The following is a 17,037-nucleotide window of genomic DNA, read 5'->3' as shown; positions in this document are numbered from 1 at the left end:
GAGGAAATTTTAGGATTACAAGTAGCACGGGTCTTTTTGTGTCCGTTCAGGACTAATATAATGGTTCGTCCCTCTCCAGGTGTGGAGTTGTTGTGTGACCGGGATGTGGACATGGCCACACGGGTCCAGGACCTGCTGGAGTTCCTTCACGAGAAGCAGCGGGAGCTGGACCTGGCGGCCGAGCAGCACCGCAGACACCTGGAGCAGTGTGTCCAGCTGAGACACCTGCAGGCTGAAGTCAAGCAGGTAGGACTCCCGTACGGCTGCGCCGGGCTGCCACCTGCAGGCGGTGCGCACTAACTGCGCATTCTTTAAAGAGACTGAAGTTTTGTCGGTGGCTTTGTGTCCCCTGAAGGTTCTGGGTTGGATTCGAAACGGCGAGTCGATGCTGAACGCCGGCCTGATCACAGCCAGCTCCCTGCAGGAAGCTGAACAGCTGCAGAGAGAACACGAACAGTTTCAGCATGCCATCGAGGTGACGCAATCTTTCATTTCTTTCCCATCATACATTCAGTTCCTGCTCAGAGCTTAAAGCTGGAGCTTACTTCCATTGCTCATGAATTTAGTTGTTCTGCGTCTTGATTATTGCTTGTCTGTCTGTTTCCAACATATTATATTTTATTGAAACTTTCAAAAAGTAATCATTGGAGGTACATATATAACTAATTATATTTGGAGTCAATCCAATTTAAGGTGGCAATCAGAGCCAATTTACCTTAGAAACCACAAAAATGGCTATAATTTGGTTAATTTAAAAAATATTGAGCTACAGTTTTGTATGGTAGTAGCTGAAAAACATTCACAATACATACTTGAAGTGCTGCTTATTGGACAAGATCTTTGCTTCAAACTTTGATTTAAATGAAACTCACAGAAAGTAATCATTGGATGTACCTCTGTAACTAGTTATCTTTTGGAGTCAACCCAATTCAAGACGGTCAGCACAGCTAATCAACATTAGCCAATACAGAAATGGCTGTAATCCAGTGAGTTTTACAGATATTGAACTAAAATTTGGTGTGGTAGTAGCTGAGAGTCAGCCACAACACGAACTCTGAGTGTGACATCTTGTGATATTGCACGAAAACTGCACATAATGTTAATTTCAAGGTTTGATCAGAATGGGTGCGACTTTGTCATTTCTCAACATAAGATGATCTCAGTCTAAATCTCTGGGATGAAAGGTGGCGGGCGATGTGCATCCGTTCAAGGAATGCTAGGTTCTTAACTTGCTTTGTCTTTCCCCTCTGCAGAAAACCCATCAGAGTGCTCTGCAGGTCCAGCAGAAGGCGGAGGCTCTGCTCCAGGCCAACCACTACGACATGGATCTGATCAGAGACTGCGCCGAGAACGTGGCGTCTCACTGGCAGCAGCTGATGCTGAAGATGGAGGACCGACTCAAGCTGGTCAACGCCTCCGTGGCCTTCTACAAAACCTCCGAACAGGTAGACCGGATCCAGCTCGTCTGAGTTCCGACTCCTCCGTAAAATTGCAACTCTGTGTCACAGAGCGACTGTATGTGTCTCGGTCCAGGTGTGCAGCGTGCTGGAGAGCCTGGAGCAGGAGTACAAGAGAGAGGAGGACTGGTGCGGAGGTGCCGACAAACTGGGACCCAACTGTGAAACGGACCACGTCACCCCCATGATCAGCAAGCACCTGGAGCAGAAGGAGGCATTTCTCAAGGTAACACACACACACACACACCGTTAGAGAAAACTTGAGAGAAGCTGTAAGTTCCACATCTGATCGGAGTGTGTGTTGATGTTTTAATCAGGCGTGCACTCTGGCCAGAAGAAACGCAGACGTTTTCCTCAAGTACATGCACCGAAACAGCGTCAACATGCCGGGGATGCTGAGCCACGTCAAGGCACCAGAACAGCAGGTTAAAAGTGAGTATCAGTTTACCGAGTGGTACCTGGGGACGTGCTTTCGATAACGATAATAAAATAAAGAAAAGAGACTTGGAATATATGTAGATGAGTCAAATCAGAAGATTTGAATCGAGAAAGCTCCCCAGATGGGAAGCAAAACGTCTTCAACTACAGAATAGAAGTCCACTTTTAAATTTTTTTTTATTATTGCCATCTCATGGATGACTGAGAATCTACACCAGCATATAAAGATGAATTTCCACATAAACAGAAAAATTAGGAAAAATTTGATTTAAAAAAAATCCTCCGAAAATCATCTCAAAAGTGAAGTGACGTTGATTTTATTATAACCAGAACAAAATACTCTAATCAACAAGTCAGAAGAGATTTATCTGCTCAGCCGTGCTGTTAACATAAATTCTTTTATACATAGAATTGTAGTAAAATAATTAAAGCTGTCTTATTATCATTTGGCTTTTACTCTTCCATTTCCATTACAATTTTTAATTAGCTAGAATGTGACAGCTTTTCACACTCTAAACGCAAACTAGCTTTTCTGTAAACTTCACACTTTTTCTACAGTTCGTGTATCAAACTGTATTTTCATCCAGAGTGCTTCTCATCGCTATATGGCTTAAGGTTGTCTCTCAAGGCCCTTCAGACTGCACATGCTGCACATCCAAGCCCTCATTGACTTCCACTGTATCTGAGCTCAGAATTTTCTCTTCAAAACTGGAAGTGAATGATCTTTTTAACTTGTCATGCAGTAGCTGTTTCCCTTATTAAGAATCCTGTCAGGTAATGGGAGACACGGGTGTGCGGTTTCCATGGTGACCCTAAAAAGCCACTGGCAGCAGTTTAAACAACTAAATATGCATATTTTGACAAATTAGCACTTCAAATGCTCTTCATTTTTTTATTTTATACTGCTGCTGGTTGGATTAAATCCCTATTTTATAAACCAATCTGTGTAATTGTAAGTAACCACCTAATAGGAGCAGATTACTTAGTAATTAGTCAAGTCTCAACCCAACAGATTCGATGCAACATTTGGAAAAAGCAGATGTAATGTTCACATTGTATCTCACATCAAGTAAATCTGTAATAGCAGTTTAAGGTCAACTTTAGGTGTTGCAAAGATTGTTTGAATTTAACATGTCGTTTTGTGTGTGTGTGTGTTTAGACATCCTCAACGAGCTATTACAGAGGGAGAACCGGGTCCTGCACTTCTGGACTATGCGGAAGCGTCGGCTGGATCAGTGTCAGCAGTACGTGGTGTTTGAACGCAGCGCCAAACAGGTACGTGGAACACTTCAACGAGAAAGGCGATGCTTTATTAAACGAACGGGACAAATAACTCACGAGAGTGTGCGTATCGTCTTTGTGGGTGCATTTAGGCTTTGGAGTGGATTCACGACACCGGGGAGTTTTATTTGTCCACGCACACGTCCACCGGGTCCAGCATCCATCACACGCAGGAACTCCTGAAGGAGCACGAGGACTTCCACATCACAGCCAGGGTGGGGCTCACAGAAATACATTTCCTGCCTGCGTGCGTGTGTGTGAGCTCCCAGCTCACTCTGCCCTTCTTCCACAGCAAACCAAGGAGCGCGTGAAGTTACTCATCCAGCTGGCTGATGGCTTCTGCGAGAAAGGCCACAGCCACGCCGCCGACATCAAAAAATGGGTGACCGCTGTCGACAAGCGCTACCGAGACTTCTCCTTGCGGATGGACAAGTACCGCTGCAGTCTGGAGAAAGCCCTGGGCATCCCCTCGGACTCCAATAAGGCAGTAAGGGTGGTCACGTGCAAGAATGTCACAACCCCACTGTCATAGCGTGCCCTTTTCAAGTCCTTAAACCTTTGTCCCTCTTTCTGTCAGAGCAAAGACCTTCAGTTGGACATCATCCCGGCCACCGCTCCTGGGTCAGAGGTCAAGCTGAGGGACGCTGCCGCGCACGAGCTGAATGAGGAAAAACGCAAGTCTGCGCGCAGAAAAGAGTACGTGACTACTTCCTGTTCGTCACGCTTTCTGATGTCAGAAAAATACAGTAGCTCAGAATATTCTATATTAGGCGTGTAACGGTACACAAAAGCCACGGTTCGACCCTTTCTTGGTTCAACAAAAGATCAAATCTCTTTTTTATTCAACAGTAAAACAAAATATAAAACAGAATAATTTTTCTTAACTGTAAAAAAATCCTAAAAAATAAACATTTTGCATGTATATTTATGTGTATATGTAAAACGTTTACCTGCCCAGTGATGGTTTTGTATTCAGATGAGCAGCTCTGACACAAGAGGTGTGTTTGATTTTTTGGCTCTTCAACCAGTATTTAACCCTCGGAAGCCCTGAATGTCAGCTCATCAGTCATCACAGAGAAAACAGAGGCTTTAGATAAATCATAGACAGCTGTATCTTGTTCTTGGACTGGTATAAATTTGTTGGCTCCATCGTTTTCAGTGTTTGTTGAAAACCTCTTGTTATTACTTTGTCCAGTCTGAATCATTAGTCTGAACGCGACGAGCTCCTGGGTTTGCTTTTTATTTCGTATTTCTTTCTTGCACCAGTGAAACACCAAACCTGTCACTCGTCAACTGAATTTATCGTCTCTGAATGCGCTCTAACGTCTACCGAGCTGTGACCCTCATTTCTGAAACATAAACGGGGCTGGAGGGTCTGCTGGGGTTCTCGGGATGGGAGGGGGGAAAGAGCTGTGATGCATTAAAAGCTCCTGGAAAAAGCTAAACTCCTGCAGATGCAAGAAAAGTATCAATAAAATTCATACTCCGTATTTACAGTAGTCATTTTTGATATCACACGAGGGAAAACTCTTCGTAGATCAGATATATTCAATATATTGCTCAGCTATAGAGCCAGCTAGAACCTTATCCCTGTTGAATCCTTTGATCCAACTTTTGTTCTCCATCCTGACTTGACTGAGAAACTGTAATGTTCTCAAACAGCAGGTTTTAACTATTTTAGAGGTTCACAAGTTTTGGTTTATCTCTGTTATGTTTTTATGTAGCACTGAAGCTTATTTTGTTACCTTCTTGTCTTTACGAGGGGTAAAGAACGTGAACTTCTGCAGATCATTGTTGCGTTTACCGGCACGTACGGGGCTGAAGTTTGGAACAACAGAACAAAGCACACAAATAATCTGCACACCATTTCACTTCTGTTTTACAAGTTCTAAACTTCAGAATAATTCAGGCATTTAGCAAATTAAAAAAGGTGCGAGCTGAGCTCACGAAAGTGAGATCCATGTTCGTCTTTCTCTCTTTTCTTGCCCTCAAAGTAATTAAACTGACGGTTTCCCGTGCAAAACGCACAGCCTGATGCTTTTTAAGACGGTCCGCTACAGGACGGCCCGTCAATGTCCTTGTCATCGCTGAACTTGCTGAATAGTTGGGTGTAAATTTCTGTTCGACTGCTTATTCTTTGCTGTGCCAGCACAAAACCTCGGCTGCACCAGAGAACAAACGACTGCATGCGCTGCAGGAAGAGCAGGGTGCATCATTTTATACGAGCGCCACAAATCACCAGCAGGATTTCAGTCACTCACGGCCGGTTTATGACTGATTTTTATGACCTTTTCATTATTCATCAGTGTAAATGGACCGAGCTGACAGGCTGAAAAGGAGCTATCAGCACGTTATTCATTGTGTGAATGAGGACAGTATGACAGCTGCCAATTTGTGCTCATGTCTCGTTTTTTTTCTCCCCACGTGTGTCTAGTTTCATCATGACGGAGCTGATTCAGACAGAAAAGGCCTACGTGCGAGACCTGCGGGAGTGCATGGACGTGAGTTACTCCTCCGTTCGGCGGCGGCGTTTTGGTTGATTTTTTTCCCCCCTGTTTTTAATCTTCTCTAATCCACCAGACCTACCTGTGGGAGATGACCAGCGGAGTTGAGGAGATTCCTCCAGGAATCGTCAACAAGGAGCACATCATCTTCGGAAACATGCAGGACCTCTACGAATTCCACCACAAGTAAGAAACACGCCCAGCGGGGAAGTTTGGCTGAAATTTAGTTTTAGTATTTTCCAGGCCTGGATAAGAATATATATCTCGAAGTTGCTCAGCTGATCGGGGTATTTGTCCTCACTGACTGTATATAAAGTTTGTATTTACTGTATTTATAGGTTGTCAGACTGGAACTCTTTGCTGTTGGACTGTCCATATTATTTTTTAAATCAAGAAAAAAGCAACGACTTTAATCCTTCAGCTGACGAACATGAGCTGTATTAGTAGTTGTTTATTCTCACAAGATGCATTGTAAAGCCAGTAATAATGTTATATTTTAACCTTCTCATTTCCTATAATTTTACATCAACATACAGATAATTAAACTGCACTGCTGCACAAACGTGTTGAATTACAGCAAATGTTTTGACATTAAAAATGAAAAAAGTCTGGAATTTCAAGTTGGAAAATATTTTTAGACCCCTAGTTCTGAGGCTCATTATTTGTGATGCCTATATGAATAGACTGAGAAAGAAGAAGTGTTTTATTGTTATTATTTATAGTATTTCAAATAAATACCGGCCAACCAATCTTAAAATAACAAATATATTTATAAGAGACTTTTTTTAGCAATTCTTTTAATGTAATACTGCCATTTATTTTTGCCGTGCCTCACATTTTATTTCTAAATGTCCAATTTTTCAGCCTTTTTCTCAAAGAGTTGGAGAAATATGAGCAGCTGCCGGAGGATGTCGGCCACTGCTTTGTCACGTGGGTACGTATCATTTCTCCACTGGACCGTCACACCTCAGGAGATGCGTCTTCTACGTTCTCTCAGTGCTGGTCAGAGTTTGTAAAAACAGGGTTCTCAAAGTTCAGACTAAAGATTTTGAGGTAGATGATTTGCATCTGACAGAACAACCTGTTCTCTTTAAGGCTGAGAAGTTCCAGATGTACGTGAACTACTGTAAGAACAAACCGGACTCCACGCAGCTCATCTTGGAGCACGCTGGGAACTACTTTGATGTGAGTACCAGCTTTTCTCGTCGGCGTAAAAACCGGATTGGTCTTGTTTTGGTACGCACGATCATTCAGCCCATCTTTTGTTTGACAGGAAATCCAACAGCGGCACCGACTGGCCAACTCCATCTCCTCGTATCTGATCAAACCGGTGCAGAGAATCACAAAGTATCAGCTCCTGCTGAAGGTAGTTCATCACACCTGACCTCAGCGCCGCAGCCGTTTGGTCTTCTTGTTGTCATGGTTTGTGTGTGTGTGTGTGTGTGTGTGTGTGTGTGTGTGTGTTTAGGAGCTGCTGACATGCTGCGAAGAAGGTAAAGGAGAAATCAAAGATGGCCTGGAGGTGATGCTCAGTGTTCCCAAGAAAGCCAACGATGCCATGCATCTCTCTATGCTGGAAGGTGAGCAGCACACACTGCTCATTATTTAGCTGTAATATTTATGCTTTTTTTTTTTCTGATGTAATGCTCTGTACTTCCTCCAGGGTTTGACGAAAACATCGAGTCACAGGGCGAGCTCATTCTCCAGGATTCGTTCCAGGTCTGGGATCCAAAGACTTTGATCCGTAAGGGCCGGGAGCGCCACCTCTTCCTCTTCGAGATGTCCCTCGTCTTCAGCAAGGAGGTGAAGGACTCAAACGGCAGGAGCAAATACATCTACAAGAGCAAACTTTTTGTAAGTACACGACGATGGATCCTACACACAAAGCATGCTTAGCATAGCATCGAAGCGTTTCCTCGTCAGCTCAGACGGGTCTCGTCTTTCTCCTCAGACGTCCGAGTTGGGAGTAACGGAGCACGTTGAAGGAGATCCGTGTAAGTTTGCTCTGTGGGTGGGACGCACCCCAACCAATGACAACAAGATTGTGCTCAAGGTAAAAACCACACAAACAGAAAAGTTCTCTCTTTTTCTTATCAAGCTTCCTTCAGGGTTGGACTAATACAGTTTTGTTGTTTTGTTTTTTTAAAGAAAGTGCACCAAATTAAGATGAAACATTCAGTATTTAAAGTTAGAAGAGAGAGAAAAGTCTGTCATAACATTATGACCACCAGACTTATTAGACCTGTGAATCATCAGATCCTCTAAGTCCTGGAAGTTATGAAGCATGCTTAAAGGGAGAGCTCAGCTCTTTTGAAGTGGGGTTCTGGAGAAAGGATATGAAAAATTAACGTCTTACATGTTGTAGACAGCTTATTGAACAACCTCTATTTGGAGAAAGACACTTTAATTCTGACCAGATTGATGAGCTAACGACTAGTTTTTAGAAATTTGTTTTTTTTAGTCCAAATAGCATCAGCGGCAGCTAGCTGTAGCATTTCCAGTGTAGCCTGAAGCACTTCAGTTAGGAGTTTCATAATATTTCTTTCAGAATCACTCTGCAATACAAAACTGACAACAGTGTAAATAAAATACCGTTTGCATGAAATGTTATGAAATAACAGCAGCAATCCACTTTCTACTTGGCTCCGCTTCGACTACCCATTAGCTTGTCAGAATAAAAGAGTTATTTTCCACCAAATAGAGGTTTTTCGTAGAGCTGTCTGCAACAGGTAAGATATGGTGACGATGACGGATCCTTTATTGATTCTTTGCAGGAAATTACAGGGTCACAGCAGCAACAACAAAAAATAAATTAATACGAAATATATTGATATAAAATGCACTAATGCTTAAAATATAGTGCCCTAAAATACACCGAACATTTACATTGAACTGATATGAATTGTTTGTAACTTTCCCACCTCTAAAAACCTGAACTGTTGTTATGTTTTTGCCCAGCTCATCCCTCACGGGTTCAGCTGGGCAGAGATCTGGATCCACCTCTCAGTGGTCATAATGTTATGGCTTATGTTCGGGCTCATTTAGTAAAACAAACTTATTTGTTATTGCGTGGATAACTCTGATCAGAATCCGGCGGGGGCAGATTTCAGTTGCTAAATGTATCTGAGAACATCTGTGTTGGTCTAACCCAGATGTGTTTCTCCTCTTCCTTCAAACTTTTCCAGCTTTCCTTCCTTCATCTTCCTCTTAATCTCGGGTGTCTTGTTTGACTTCATGAGCTGCGCAGCTTCCTTCAGGCGCTCTCCTGTCCCCTCGATTTCTTTCTCCTCCTCTGTCCTCTGCCCGTCCTCCTCTGTCAGCCTGTGTCCTCTGGTCAGACTGCGCTTTGTTCCATCTATTAACAAACACGGACACATCTGTATATCTGGGGCTGTGTTTTCTGTGGATGTTTGTATATCTAACTCTCTATGTGGGCTGAAATGCTTCCGCCAACGCCGGTGACGCTCTGTGAGTTCACGAACGCCCACAGACCCTCCATCCTGGCTCCGTGCCACGTTAGCCTTCTTCCTCCACCAGAAAACTGAGCTTAGAGTGATTCGATCGAACCCAGTCAGATATGAGTTTTGTGTTTTTCTGTTGAACTCACAGATGGATTAAAGTTTGTCAGCCGTTGGAACAGCATGAAGCCAAGATCCTAACACGTTAAGACTGAGTGTTACGGCTCCTTTTTATACATGTTGACGACCGAACTAACCACTAAGAAGCACTCATGCATTATGTGCATTGTAACTGTCTCTCATTGCTAGCTCCACACAGACACACACACACACACACACACACACACACACACAGCTACTCTCCATTACAGTCTGCTGCACATTTAATTGGCCATCGTTACTCTGTCAAGGCAAATTATCAGTGTTGTTATCACGTCGAACCATTATTATTATTTTTTTTCTGTCAGAGTATAAAAATGTCTCGCTTATCTTCTTAAGACAAACCAGTGAAATTCTCTATTTTATATCTTAAATTCAAAGCTAAGTCAGGGATCCAAACATGGAGCAACGGTGAGTACAAACTGTTCCACAACACAGCCCTCAAACCGTTTCACACAAGTCTGAATCTCCCGGTGTGTGTGTGCTTCTTACCCTCGCTCCTCCAGGAGTAGTTCGTCTCTCGCGCTCCCAACGGTTTCGCAGCACAAACCCACAAACTCGGCGTTGGTGCCGGAGAGCCCGGCGGCAGTAATTCTCCAAACCGAGATGCAGCGCCTCGACTAATTACGAGAGGAGGACATGGAACAGTTTCATTTAAAGTTTAGTTTGCAGACGAACTGTTAACACTGAATAGAACATTTCTGAAGAAACTTTGAAGGGTGCCAACACAGCTGCCTGAAACTCCAACATGCATCAACTTTCTTCCATTAAACCCAGTGGTAATTTGGGACTTACGTTTATAATAATCTACAGCTGCACCGTAAGAACTGAGAAAATTGTTCTCTTTCTCAGGGCTGCGGGAAAAGAATGGCTTTTTTCTTTCCCGCAGCCCTGGTTTGGGAGTTTCTGCAGCTTGTCCTCGACACATCATCCGGGCAGAACCCTTTTCTCGCATAGCATCCGACAACTATTGCGCCACGAGGACTTCCCAGTGTCATGGCAAAAAGTTAAGTTAGACAGGATGACCCAGCTTGTTGATTTCTAACAATTCCCAAAGAGATGTCAAGCCGAACATCCCAGGGATGAAACGGATCCGAGGAGTAGAATCTGACCTCAGATCGTCAGAGTGCTCATTTGAACAAAGCTTATCCGTAAGACACAAGAAGGCCATCAGTCTGGTCAGAACAAGGGGGGGGCATCACTTAAGGCTCATCACTTAAGGCTCCAACATACTCCATAAGAAGTCAAGAAGTCAGGTTGCGAGCCGTTCGTTTTCCCTACACACCTTTCAGCATCCACGAGACACTCTGATCAGAACTCCCAGGAAGCTCCTCCCTCCTCCTGCACCGTTAAAACGGGGTTCTTTCCGCCGGTTTCTCAACTCTCCTGTCCTTGTACAGATTTTAGCTTCCCTCACCGCGACCAGACGTGTTTATTAAACAGACTGAGACAGTCACAGCCAGGAAGAGCCGCCTGTGTCTCCTTGCCGTCTTTTTAAGTTCGTAGGTTTTTAAGTTTTGCTGGAACAATCGTATTTTCTAACAGCTTCCAGCTGCTTCTCAGCGGAGCATCAAAAGCAAAATGACTCCATTAAAGCTCACCGGCTTTTAAGCATAAAGAACTTCTGACCAATCACACAACACTCGGAGCAAACCCCTGTGAGAAACAGTTCAGCCCGGGCTTTGTGTCGAGAAGGAAAGACGAAACTGCTGCGAGAACAAAAATGTAGTTATCGTCACACAACCCTGTTAATGAGAGCCGCCTTTGTAACTTCTCATGACGTGTTCAGAGATCTTTAGAGGGCAGCATGATCTAACACTGAACCGTGAACAGATGTGCACTAAACGGGATGTTTCTGTTACACATAATGAGAACTAACAACGTTCTGACCACAGCCAACTCCGCTCTTGTTCCTGCAACCTCAGGTTCTCAGTTCTTGCGGACTACGTAACAAGTTTTAAGAACTGTAAGGAGAACCAAGATTAAAAGAAATGTTAAAGCTGCTGCCAGTGGCTCAGTAGGGCAGACAGAAACACAGACTAGAAAGGGATCCTCTAACAAACAGTCAGTGTACAAAAACTATAGGTGCTGATTTTAAAAAAAAGACTTCTGAACCGTAAGCGTCCTCCAGTTTTGAGGAGACAATTTTGAGCTCGGGTACAACGGAAGTCGTTGAGTTTGGACGCACGCAGTCTACACTCTGTAGGTATTTGGAAAAAAAAACAACCTGGAGTGAGAGACACTGGGTGAAAGAAGACAACAAAGCCTACGTTTTGATGTCTGAACTGTACAGGTGTGCAGTGTGGGAAAGGGTTTGTTTGAGAAGATTTTCAAAAGTATTGTGAAATGTCACATGTTTTAAACGGTTAAAACAGAGTTAACTTAAAATAAATTAAATAAACAAAACAAATCAAAATCATTAGACCTAACATGAAACTATAATTTGAGTCTAAGAGTGTTTGGTTGAAAATTGCCATCATATGTCAGTTTACTTAGACATTAAAGTGGCACAGTGCTCTGAAACCGCAGAGCACGAGCTGATGCTCATAAGAGGAGAAGTTAATTCAGACTTGTGTGAAACAGAACGAAGCATGATTTACAAAAGATCTCTTCTTTTTATTTGGTTTAGTTTTGTTTTCCAGCTCCCACTTTGTGTCTCGCTGAACTGCTCTCTCCCGCCCCCTTTTTCACAGGCGTTCAATATAGAGAACAAACAGGACTGGATAAAGCACGTCAGGGAGGTGATCCAGGAGCGCACCATTCACCTGAGAGGAGCGCTCAAGGAGCCCATTCATATTCCCAAAGCGACTACAGCCAAGCATCACAAGGGCCGAAGGTAACACTGCTCACTTATGTCAGGGACGTGTTGGGGGAGCTGAACATTTCTACGGAGCGCATGGATTTTATCGACTGTTGGAGCATGAACTGATGATGTGTGCTTTCGTTAGGGACGGAGAGGACTTGGACAGTCAGGGCGAAGGCAGCAGCCAACCAGACACCATCTCTCTAGCATCTCGCACCTCTCAGAACACGCTGGACAGCGACAAAGTGAGAGCACACGACACGCTCATTTACACGGGCGGCAGCGATGCTGTCCGTGCAGAAACCTGCGGGACTGCTGTGAGTCTCCGTCACGTGGGGACGAGGTCTCACAGAGCGTATCTTCCTCCCGCAGCTCTCCGGCGGCTGCGAGCTGACCGTAGTGATCCACGACTTCATGGCCAGCAACAGCAATGAGCTGACAGTGAGGCGCGGCCAGACGGTGGAGGTTCTGGAGAGGTGTCACGACAAGCCTGACTGGTGCCTGGTGAGGACGACGGACCGCTCCCCGGCCCAGGAGGGCCTGGTTCCCTGCTCAATGCTCTGCATCGCCCACTCCAGGTCCTCCATGGAGATGGAGGGCATCTTCAATCACAAAGGTATGGAACGTGGGGCGTATAAGAAATACTTTTTACTTTTTATTTTTTAACAAAATAAAAATTGCATCATCCATAGAGGAAGTGCAAAAATCTAAATAGGGCTTCAGAATGAATAAAATAAAGAAGTAATGCAAATGTACAGTTTATTAAAGCTTCATTCTATGACTTCATGACTGCAGTGCAATCCAGTATTATCCCAAATAAGTCATTTAGTGGCCTATGTATCTAACGGATGAAATATTTACTAAACAGTTCAGCTGCTCCTGTTCACTCACTGACTGCTTCTCCTAACACGTTAGATAACATAACTCGAATAGTGATCATTTAACAGTCCACCATGAGAGCTTATTTACACGTAACTCCCATCAACACGCTGGGTTTACTCGCTGAAACTCATGTGGCGTTGGCGTCGCAACTCCAGGGTGCTGGTTTCCGATCTCATTCATTGCGGCAATGCTGAATTCAAGTTTTTGAAAGTCCCCGTCTCGATTTGTTCTCTAGCTTCCTCCTCCATTCATTTTGCCACAACTTGGACTCGATGTTCTTTTTATTGTTTTGTTTATTTATTTATTTTTGTTTGACTGTAGAAGCTTGACAAACGGTAGAGACAACACTGCCCCCTGGTGTTCCTGTAGTGCATTGCAGTTTCAAAAACCTGGTTCTTCATGACAGATCTGTTGATGGCTCTATAAATGATGTGTCAAGATTTAAAATTGGCCTCAACAGTTTTCTGTCAACGTTGTTCGTTATGTCAACCAGTCAGTGCAGCTAGCTTTGATATTTTTGATAAATCATCACATGTTGAACTCGTCCTCTTGTCTTCCGCAGACACTTTGTCAGTCTGCAGCAACGACTCCATTATGCCAGGTTCTTCTGCTACACTCCAACCGGGTCACGGTATCGGTTCTCACAGCTCACCGGGCCCGAAACGACCAGGTAGGGTCATTTGTGCACCTGTATTGGATAAGTCGCAAACTCTTCTGTTTATAAAAGAAAACTGGGTAAAACGACTTTTTTCCAGGTAACACGCTACGCAAGTGGCTCACCAGCCCGGTGCGCCGGCTGAGCAGCGGCAAGGCAGACGGTCACGTAAAGAAGCTCGCACAGAAGCATAAGAAGAGTCGCGAGGTGAGGAAGAGCGGGGAGATGACGATGGGCTCACAGAAAGACTCTGACGACAGCGCCGCGACTCCTCAAGATGAAATTCTGGAGGAGGTGGGTGAATGCTTTTTTTTTTAAATTATTTTTACAAGCGATCCGAAACAAATGACCCCCATTTCATCTCTTTGTTGGCATTCTCGTGTCCTGCAGAGGGTTCGTAACGAGGGCCTGTCGAGCGGCACCCTGTCCAAGTCGAGTTCTTCGGGCATGCAGAGCTGCGGAGAGGAAGAGGGCGAGGAGGGTGCTGACTCAGTCCCTCTGCCTCCGCCCATGGCCATCCAGCAGCACAGCCTGCTGCAGCCAGACTCACAGGATGACAAGGTGAGGGGCAGTCAGGAAGTCGCAGAAAACAGCCCAGATTGTGTGGGAACAACGATGAACGGGTTTGATTTGGGACCAGGACAGAAGCTGAATTCAGGAGTTACAGAGATAAGTCTTTAAAACACGATGGAGCTCGTCAGGTAGATGCGGCGCTGCTCCGCTCGGTTTCCACTTCAGACTGAACTGTCCTGACGTGGCTGGGATCAGCTGTGTGTTTGAGGCAGCAGTAAAACGAGACACACTCTGTGTGTTTGTGTTTATCCCACTACATCAGTACAGAGACGTGTGAGGTTTTTACTAACTGAAGAGTCTTTCAGACGTGATCATGATCAAACCTTTGAGTCGTACAAAGCTACATGTGTGCAGGGGTTTGCGACCTGCAGCCCTTCTGCAACGACTCCTCAACCAGAATTAACATGAACCTTTGTATTTAAATAGATAATGGGACAGGAAAGTTTTAGCACTTTTCCTGTGTGCCTCTGTGAACTGTTTTTCTTAACATAAATTAGCAGAAATGTGAATTTTAAATGCGTCGTATAAACCGCTCCCCACCATTTCAGCACCAGAATCAGCCAATAAAACTGCAGTGAACAGCGGTGAAGCTGAGCTCGTGGTTGATCTTGATCCTTTTTGACTTTTCACCAAACTTGAGGAAAGCAGCTGTGCACATTTGTTAATTATAAGAATTTAAAGCATCAGAATACAGCTTTGTAGTTAGGAAAAAGAGGATAAGAAAATGGATCTGATGCAGTTTAAGACCAAAGGTTGAACCTTGACGTTAAAGGACTGAAGGAGCTTTAAATACTTCTGTGTAATTTTCTTGTGTGGAACTTTATAGCTTAAACAATTCAAATAAAAATGCCATCACAGAAAGGTTTTGTGACTATATACAAACTTAATTAGCAGTAGAGATGGTAGAAATGTCTCTTTAAAGGTCGCAGAGCCCTGCTCAGCATTAGTCAAACGTATTAATAAAGTCTGATTAATGTTGTAGCGGGGTGTTGGACTTCTTAAACAACTTCTGCTGCAGACATGCTGTTTTTGCTTTTAGGCGACTAATTAAATGCGAACCAGTTCATTAAAGTATAAAAATTCATCACTCCTAACTTTTTGTCTTATATCTGCATATAATTTGATTATTGTTTCTGATATTTACTGCATGCGTTATTAAACGCCCCGCATTTTAAAATAAGTTGAGAGATTTGGCCTGTTTTCTTTTAGTTCTTTTGCTGGTTTGATTATCATTTAAATTTATGCAGAAGAAAGATTTTTCTTCTAACGCAGAAATCCAACTTTGATTCTTTACATCAACATAAAGTCTGTTTTTGTTCATTTTAAGGAACTCTGCTAAATGGTGCACGAATTAAAAAGATTAGCTGTGTCGAGGTTTTAAAGTTTCTTTCACAGAAAAGTATTTACCCCTTTGGCTTTCTTACTATTTTGTTGTCTTACAACCTGGAGTTGAAAATCAATCATTTGTATCTGTTGATTTATAAACCATAACTACCACTTTTAAGATTAAAATCTGTCTATATTTTTATTCTTCTCTAACCCCTGTAACTCTGAGCAGTTTCCCAGTTTCTGCTGATGACAGACAAACCCCACAGCATGATGCTGCCACCACCGTGCTTCACTGTAGGGATACTGTTCTCAACTTGATGACAGGTGTTGGGTTTCAGATACCTGCCTCCCTGCTCCATCAGGGTTATTCCTGGCCTCTTGGGTGCTTCTTTAAATTCTCTGACATGTTCGGAGAGATCCTTGGTCTTCATGCTGTCTCTCCTCTCACAGGAGAGACGTTTCACTGATGTTGATGTTTTACAGTTTTATATATTTTTCAGAATTATTAGACATTTTTTCCTCAATAATATGCAACATTTTGCGTTGGTCCATTTCCTATGGTTGCATTGAAAATCCAGGTTGCCCAGCAACAAAACAGAGTGAACATCAAGGTGGGTGAATACTTTGCAACCCCCTGTTTGAGCGTTTTAACGTCCCGTCGACTTGAGCCACGTGCTCAAAATACTGAAAACCAGAATCTGTGATTAAGTCGAAGGTACTCTGGTTTGATTTCTGTTTTCCATCCGAGTCACACTCCTGCTCGTTTCTTTAGTTTGGGTTTCTGCCTGACGCTCGTTTTGACTTCTCGCCTCGTGACGCAGAAAGCAGCGAACAGTTCTCACGCAGCCTGGACTTGAGCAGATTCTCTCCTGACACTAATTTCTGTTTCTCTTTTGTTTCCTGGTTGTATCGTTTGCTGTTTGCCATTCTGTAGCATTACCTTGATTTATGTCCTGTCTTTGCTTTGTCTCAGTTTCCATATCTCTCCATCTGAAAGCCTTGCTCTTCCCTTCTGTCTCCTCCCTCAGTCGAATTCTTCAGTTTAGTTTCTTCTCCCCTCCCCCCTTTTTCTTTTAGTTTAAAAGGACACAAAAAGCTTGCATTGGTTATATCAAACCTAATTTTGTTCTTTTTTTCTTTTTTCTAACGCATCTTAATGACCTTTTTTTGTATTTTATCGAACTCTTAAACATTCCTGAGTTTCCTTAGTGCAGATTTTAGTGAACGGAGGGCAGCGTGAGCGCAGACCCCCGAGGGGTGCCATGCCTTATTTGTGCTTCTTTAATGCTTGAGCCTGCTCGATTAATGCACACGAATGCATCTTCCTCGTGCATGTTTAAGTCGCAGCTTGGGACGATAGGTCGCTAGGCGAGGAAGGTTTATTTAATACGTCAGGAAGGAAAAAAAAAAAAGGAAAGTGGTTTTGGTTTCTTGTCAGCTGAGCAGGCAGCTAACCCCTCCGAATCTGACCCACACGGAGATGAAAACCCAAATCCCC

General features: G+C 43.7%; 1 protein-coding gene across 7 annotated transcripts in view; it reads left to right on the top strand.

The window, feature by feature from the left end:
* Nucleotides 1-17,037, top strand: part of LOC108238707 (triple functional domain protein) — a 91,129-nt gene that overhangs the window by 60,317 nt on the left and 13,775 nt on the right. For 5 of the 7 annotated variants that reach the window (XM_017420972.3, XM_017420975.3, XM_017420973.3 and 2 more), the window contains 24 exons: nucleotides 80-246; nucleotides 356-475; nucleotides 1,254-1,445; nucleotides 1,534-1,683; nucleotides 1,775-1,889; nucleotides 3,055-3,170; nucleotides 3,269-3,391; nucleotides 3,469-3,663; nucleotides 3,754-3,872; nucleotides 5,611-5,677; nucleotides 5,757-5,866; nucleotides 6,545-6,614; nucleotides 6,776-6,865; nucleotides 6,954-7,046; nucleotides 7,149-7,260; nucleotides 7,344-7,534; nucleotides 7,632-7,733; nucleotides 9,679-9,708; nucleotides 11,991-12,133; nucleotides 12,246-12,345; nucleotides 12,473-12,716; nucleotides 13,545-13,652; nucleotides 13,738-13,931; nucleotides 14,028-14,198. In XM_017420972.3, coding sequence (XP_017276461.1) covers nucleotides 80-246; nucleotides 356-475; nucleotides 1,254-1,445; nucleotides 1,534-1,683; nucleotides 1,775-1,889; nucleotides 3,055-3,170; nucleotides 3,269-3,391; nucleotides 3,469-3,663; nucleotides 3,754-3,872; nucleotides 5,611-5,677; nucleotides 5,757-5,866; nucleotides 6,545-6,614; nucleotides 6,776-6,865; nucleotides 6,954-7,046; nucleotides 7,149-7,260; nucleotides 7,344-7,534; nucleotides 7,632-7,733; nucleotides 9,679-9,708; nucleotides 11,991-12,133; nucleotides 12,246-12,345; nucleotides 12,473-12,716; nucleotides 13,545-13,652; nucleotides 13,738-13,931; nucleotides 14,028-14,198 — 3,122 coding nt within the window. The remainder of the gene's footprint in view (nucleotides 1-79; nucleotides 247-355; nucleotides 476-1,253; nucleotides 1,446-1,533; nucleotides 1,684-1,774; nucleotides 1,890-3,054; nucleotides 3,171-3,268; nucleotides 3,392-3,468; nucleotides 3,664-3,753; nucleotides 3,873-5,610; nucleotides 5,678-5,756; nucleotides 5,867-6,544; nucleotides 6,615-6,775; nucleotides 6,866-6,953; nucleotides 7,047-7,148; nucleotides 7,261-7,343; nucleotides 7,535-7,631; nucleotides 7,734-9,678; nucleotides 9,709-11,990; nucleotides 12,134-12,245; nucleotides 12,346-12,472; nucleotides 12,717-13,544; nucleotides 13,653-13,737; nucleotides 13,932-14,027; nucleotides 14,199-17,037) is intronic. The other 2 variants (XM_017420978.3, XM_017420974.3) reach the window with 1 other exon arrangement.

This window comes from Kryptolebias marmoratus, linkage group LG5, assembly GCF_001649575.2.
Source record: "Kryptolebias marmoratus isolate JLee-2015 linkage group LG5, ASM164957v2, whole genome shotgun sequence".
Taxonomy (NCBI): domain Eukaryota; kingdom Metazoa; phylum Chordata; class Actinopteri; order Cyprinodontiformes; family Rivulidae; genus Kryptolebias; species Kryptolebias marmoratus.
This window is presented reverse-complemented; position numbering and strand designations above follow the sequence as displayed.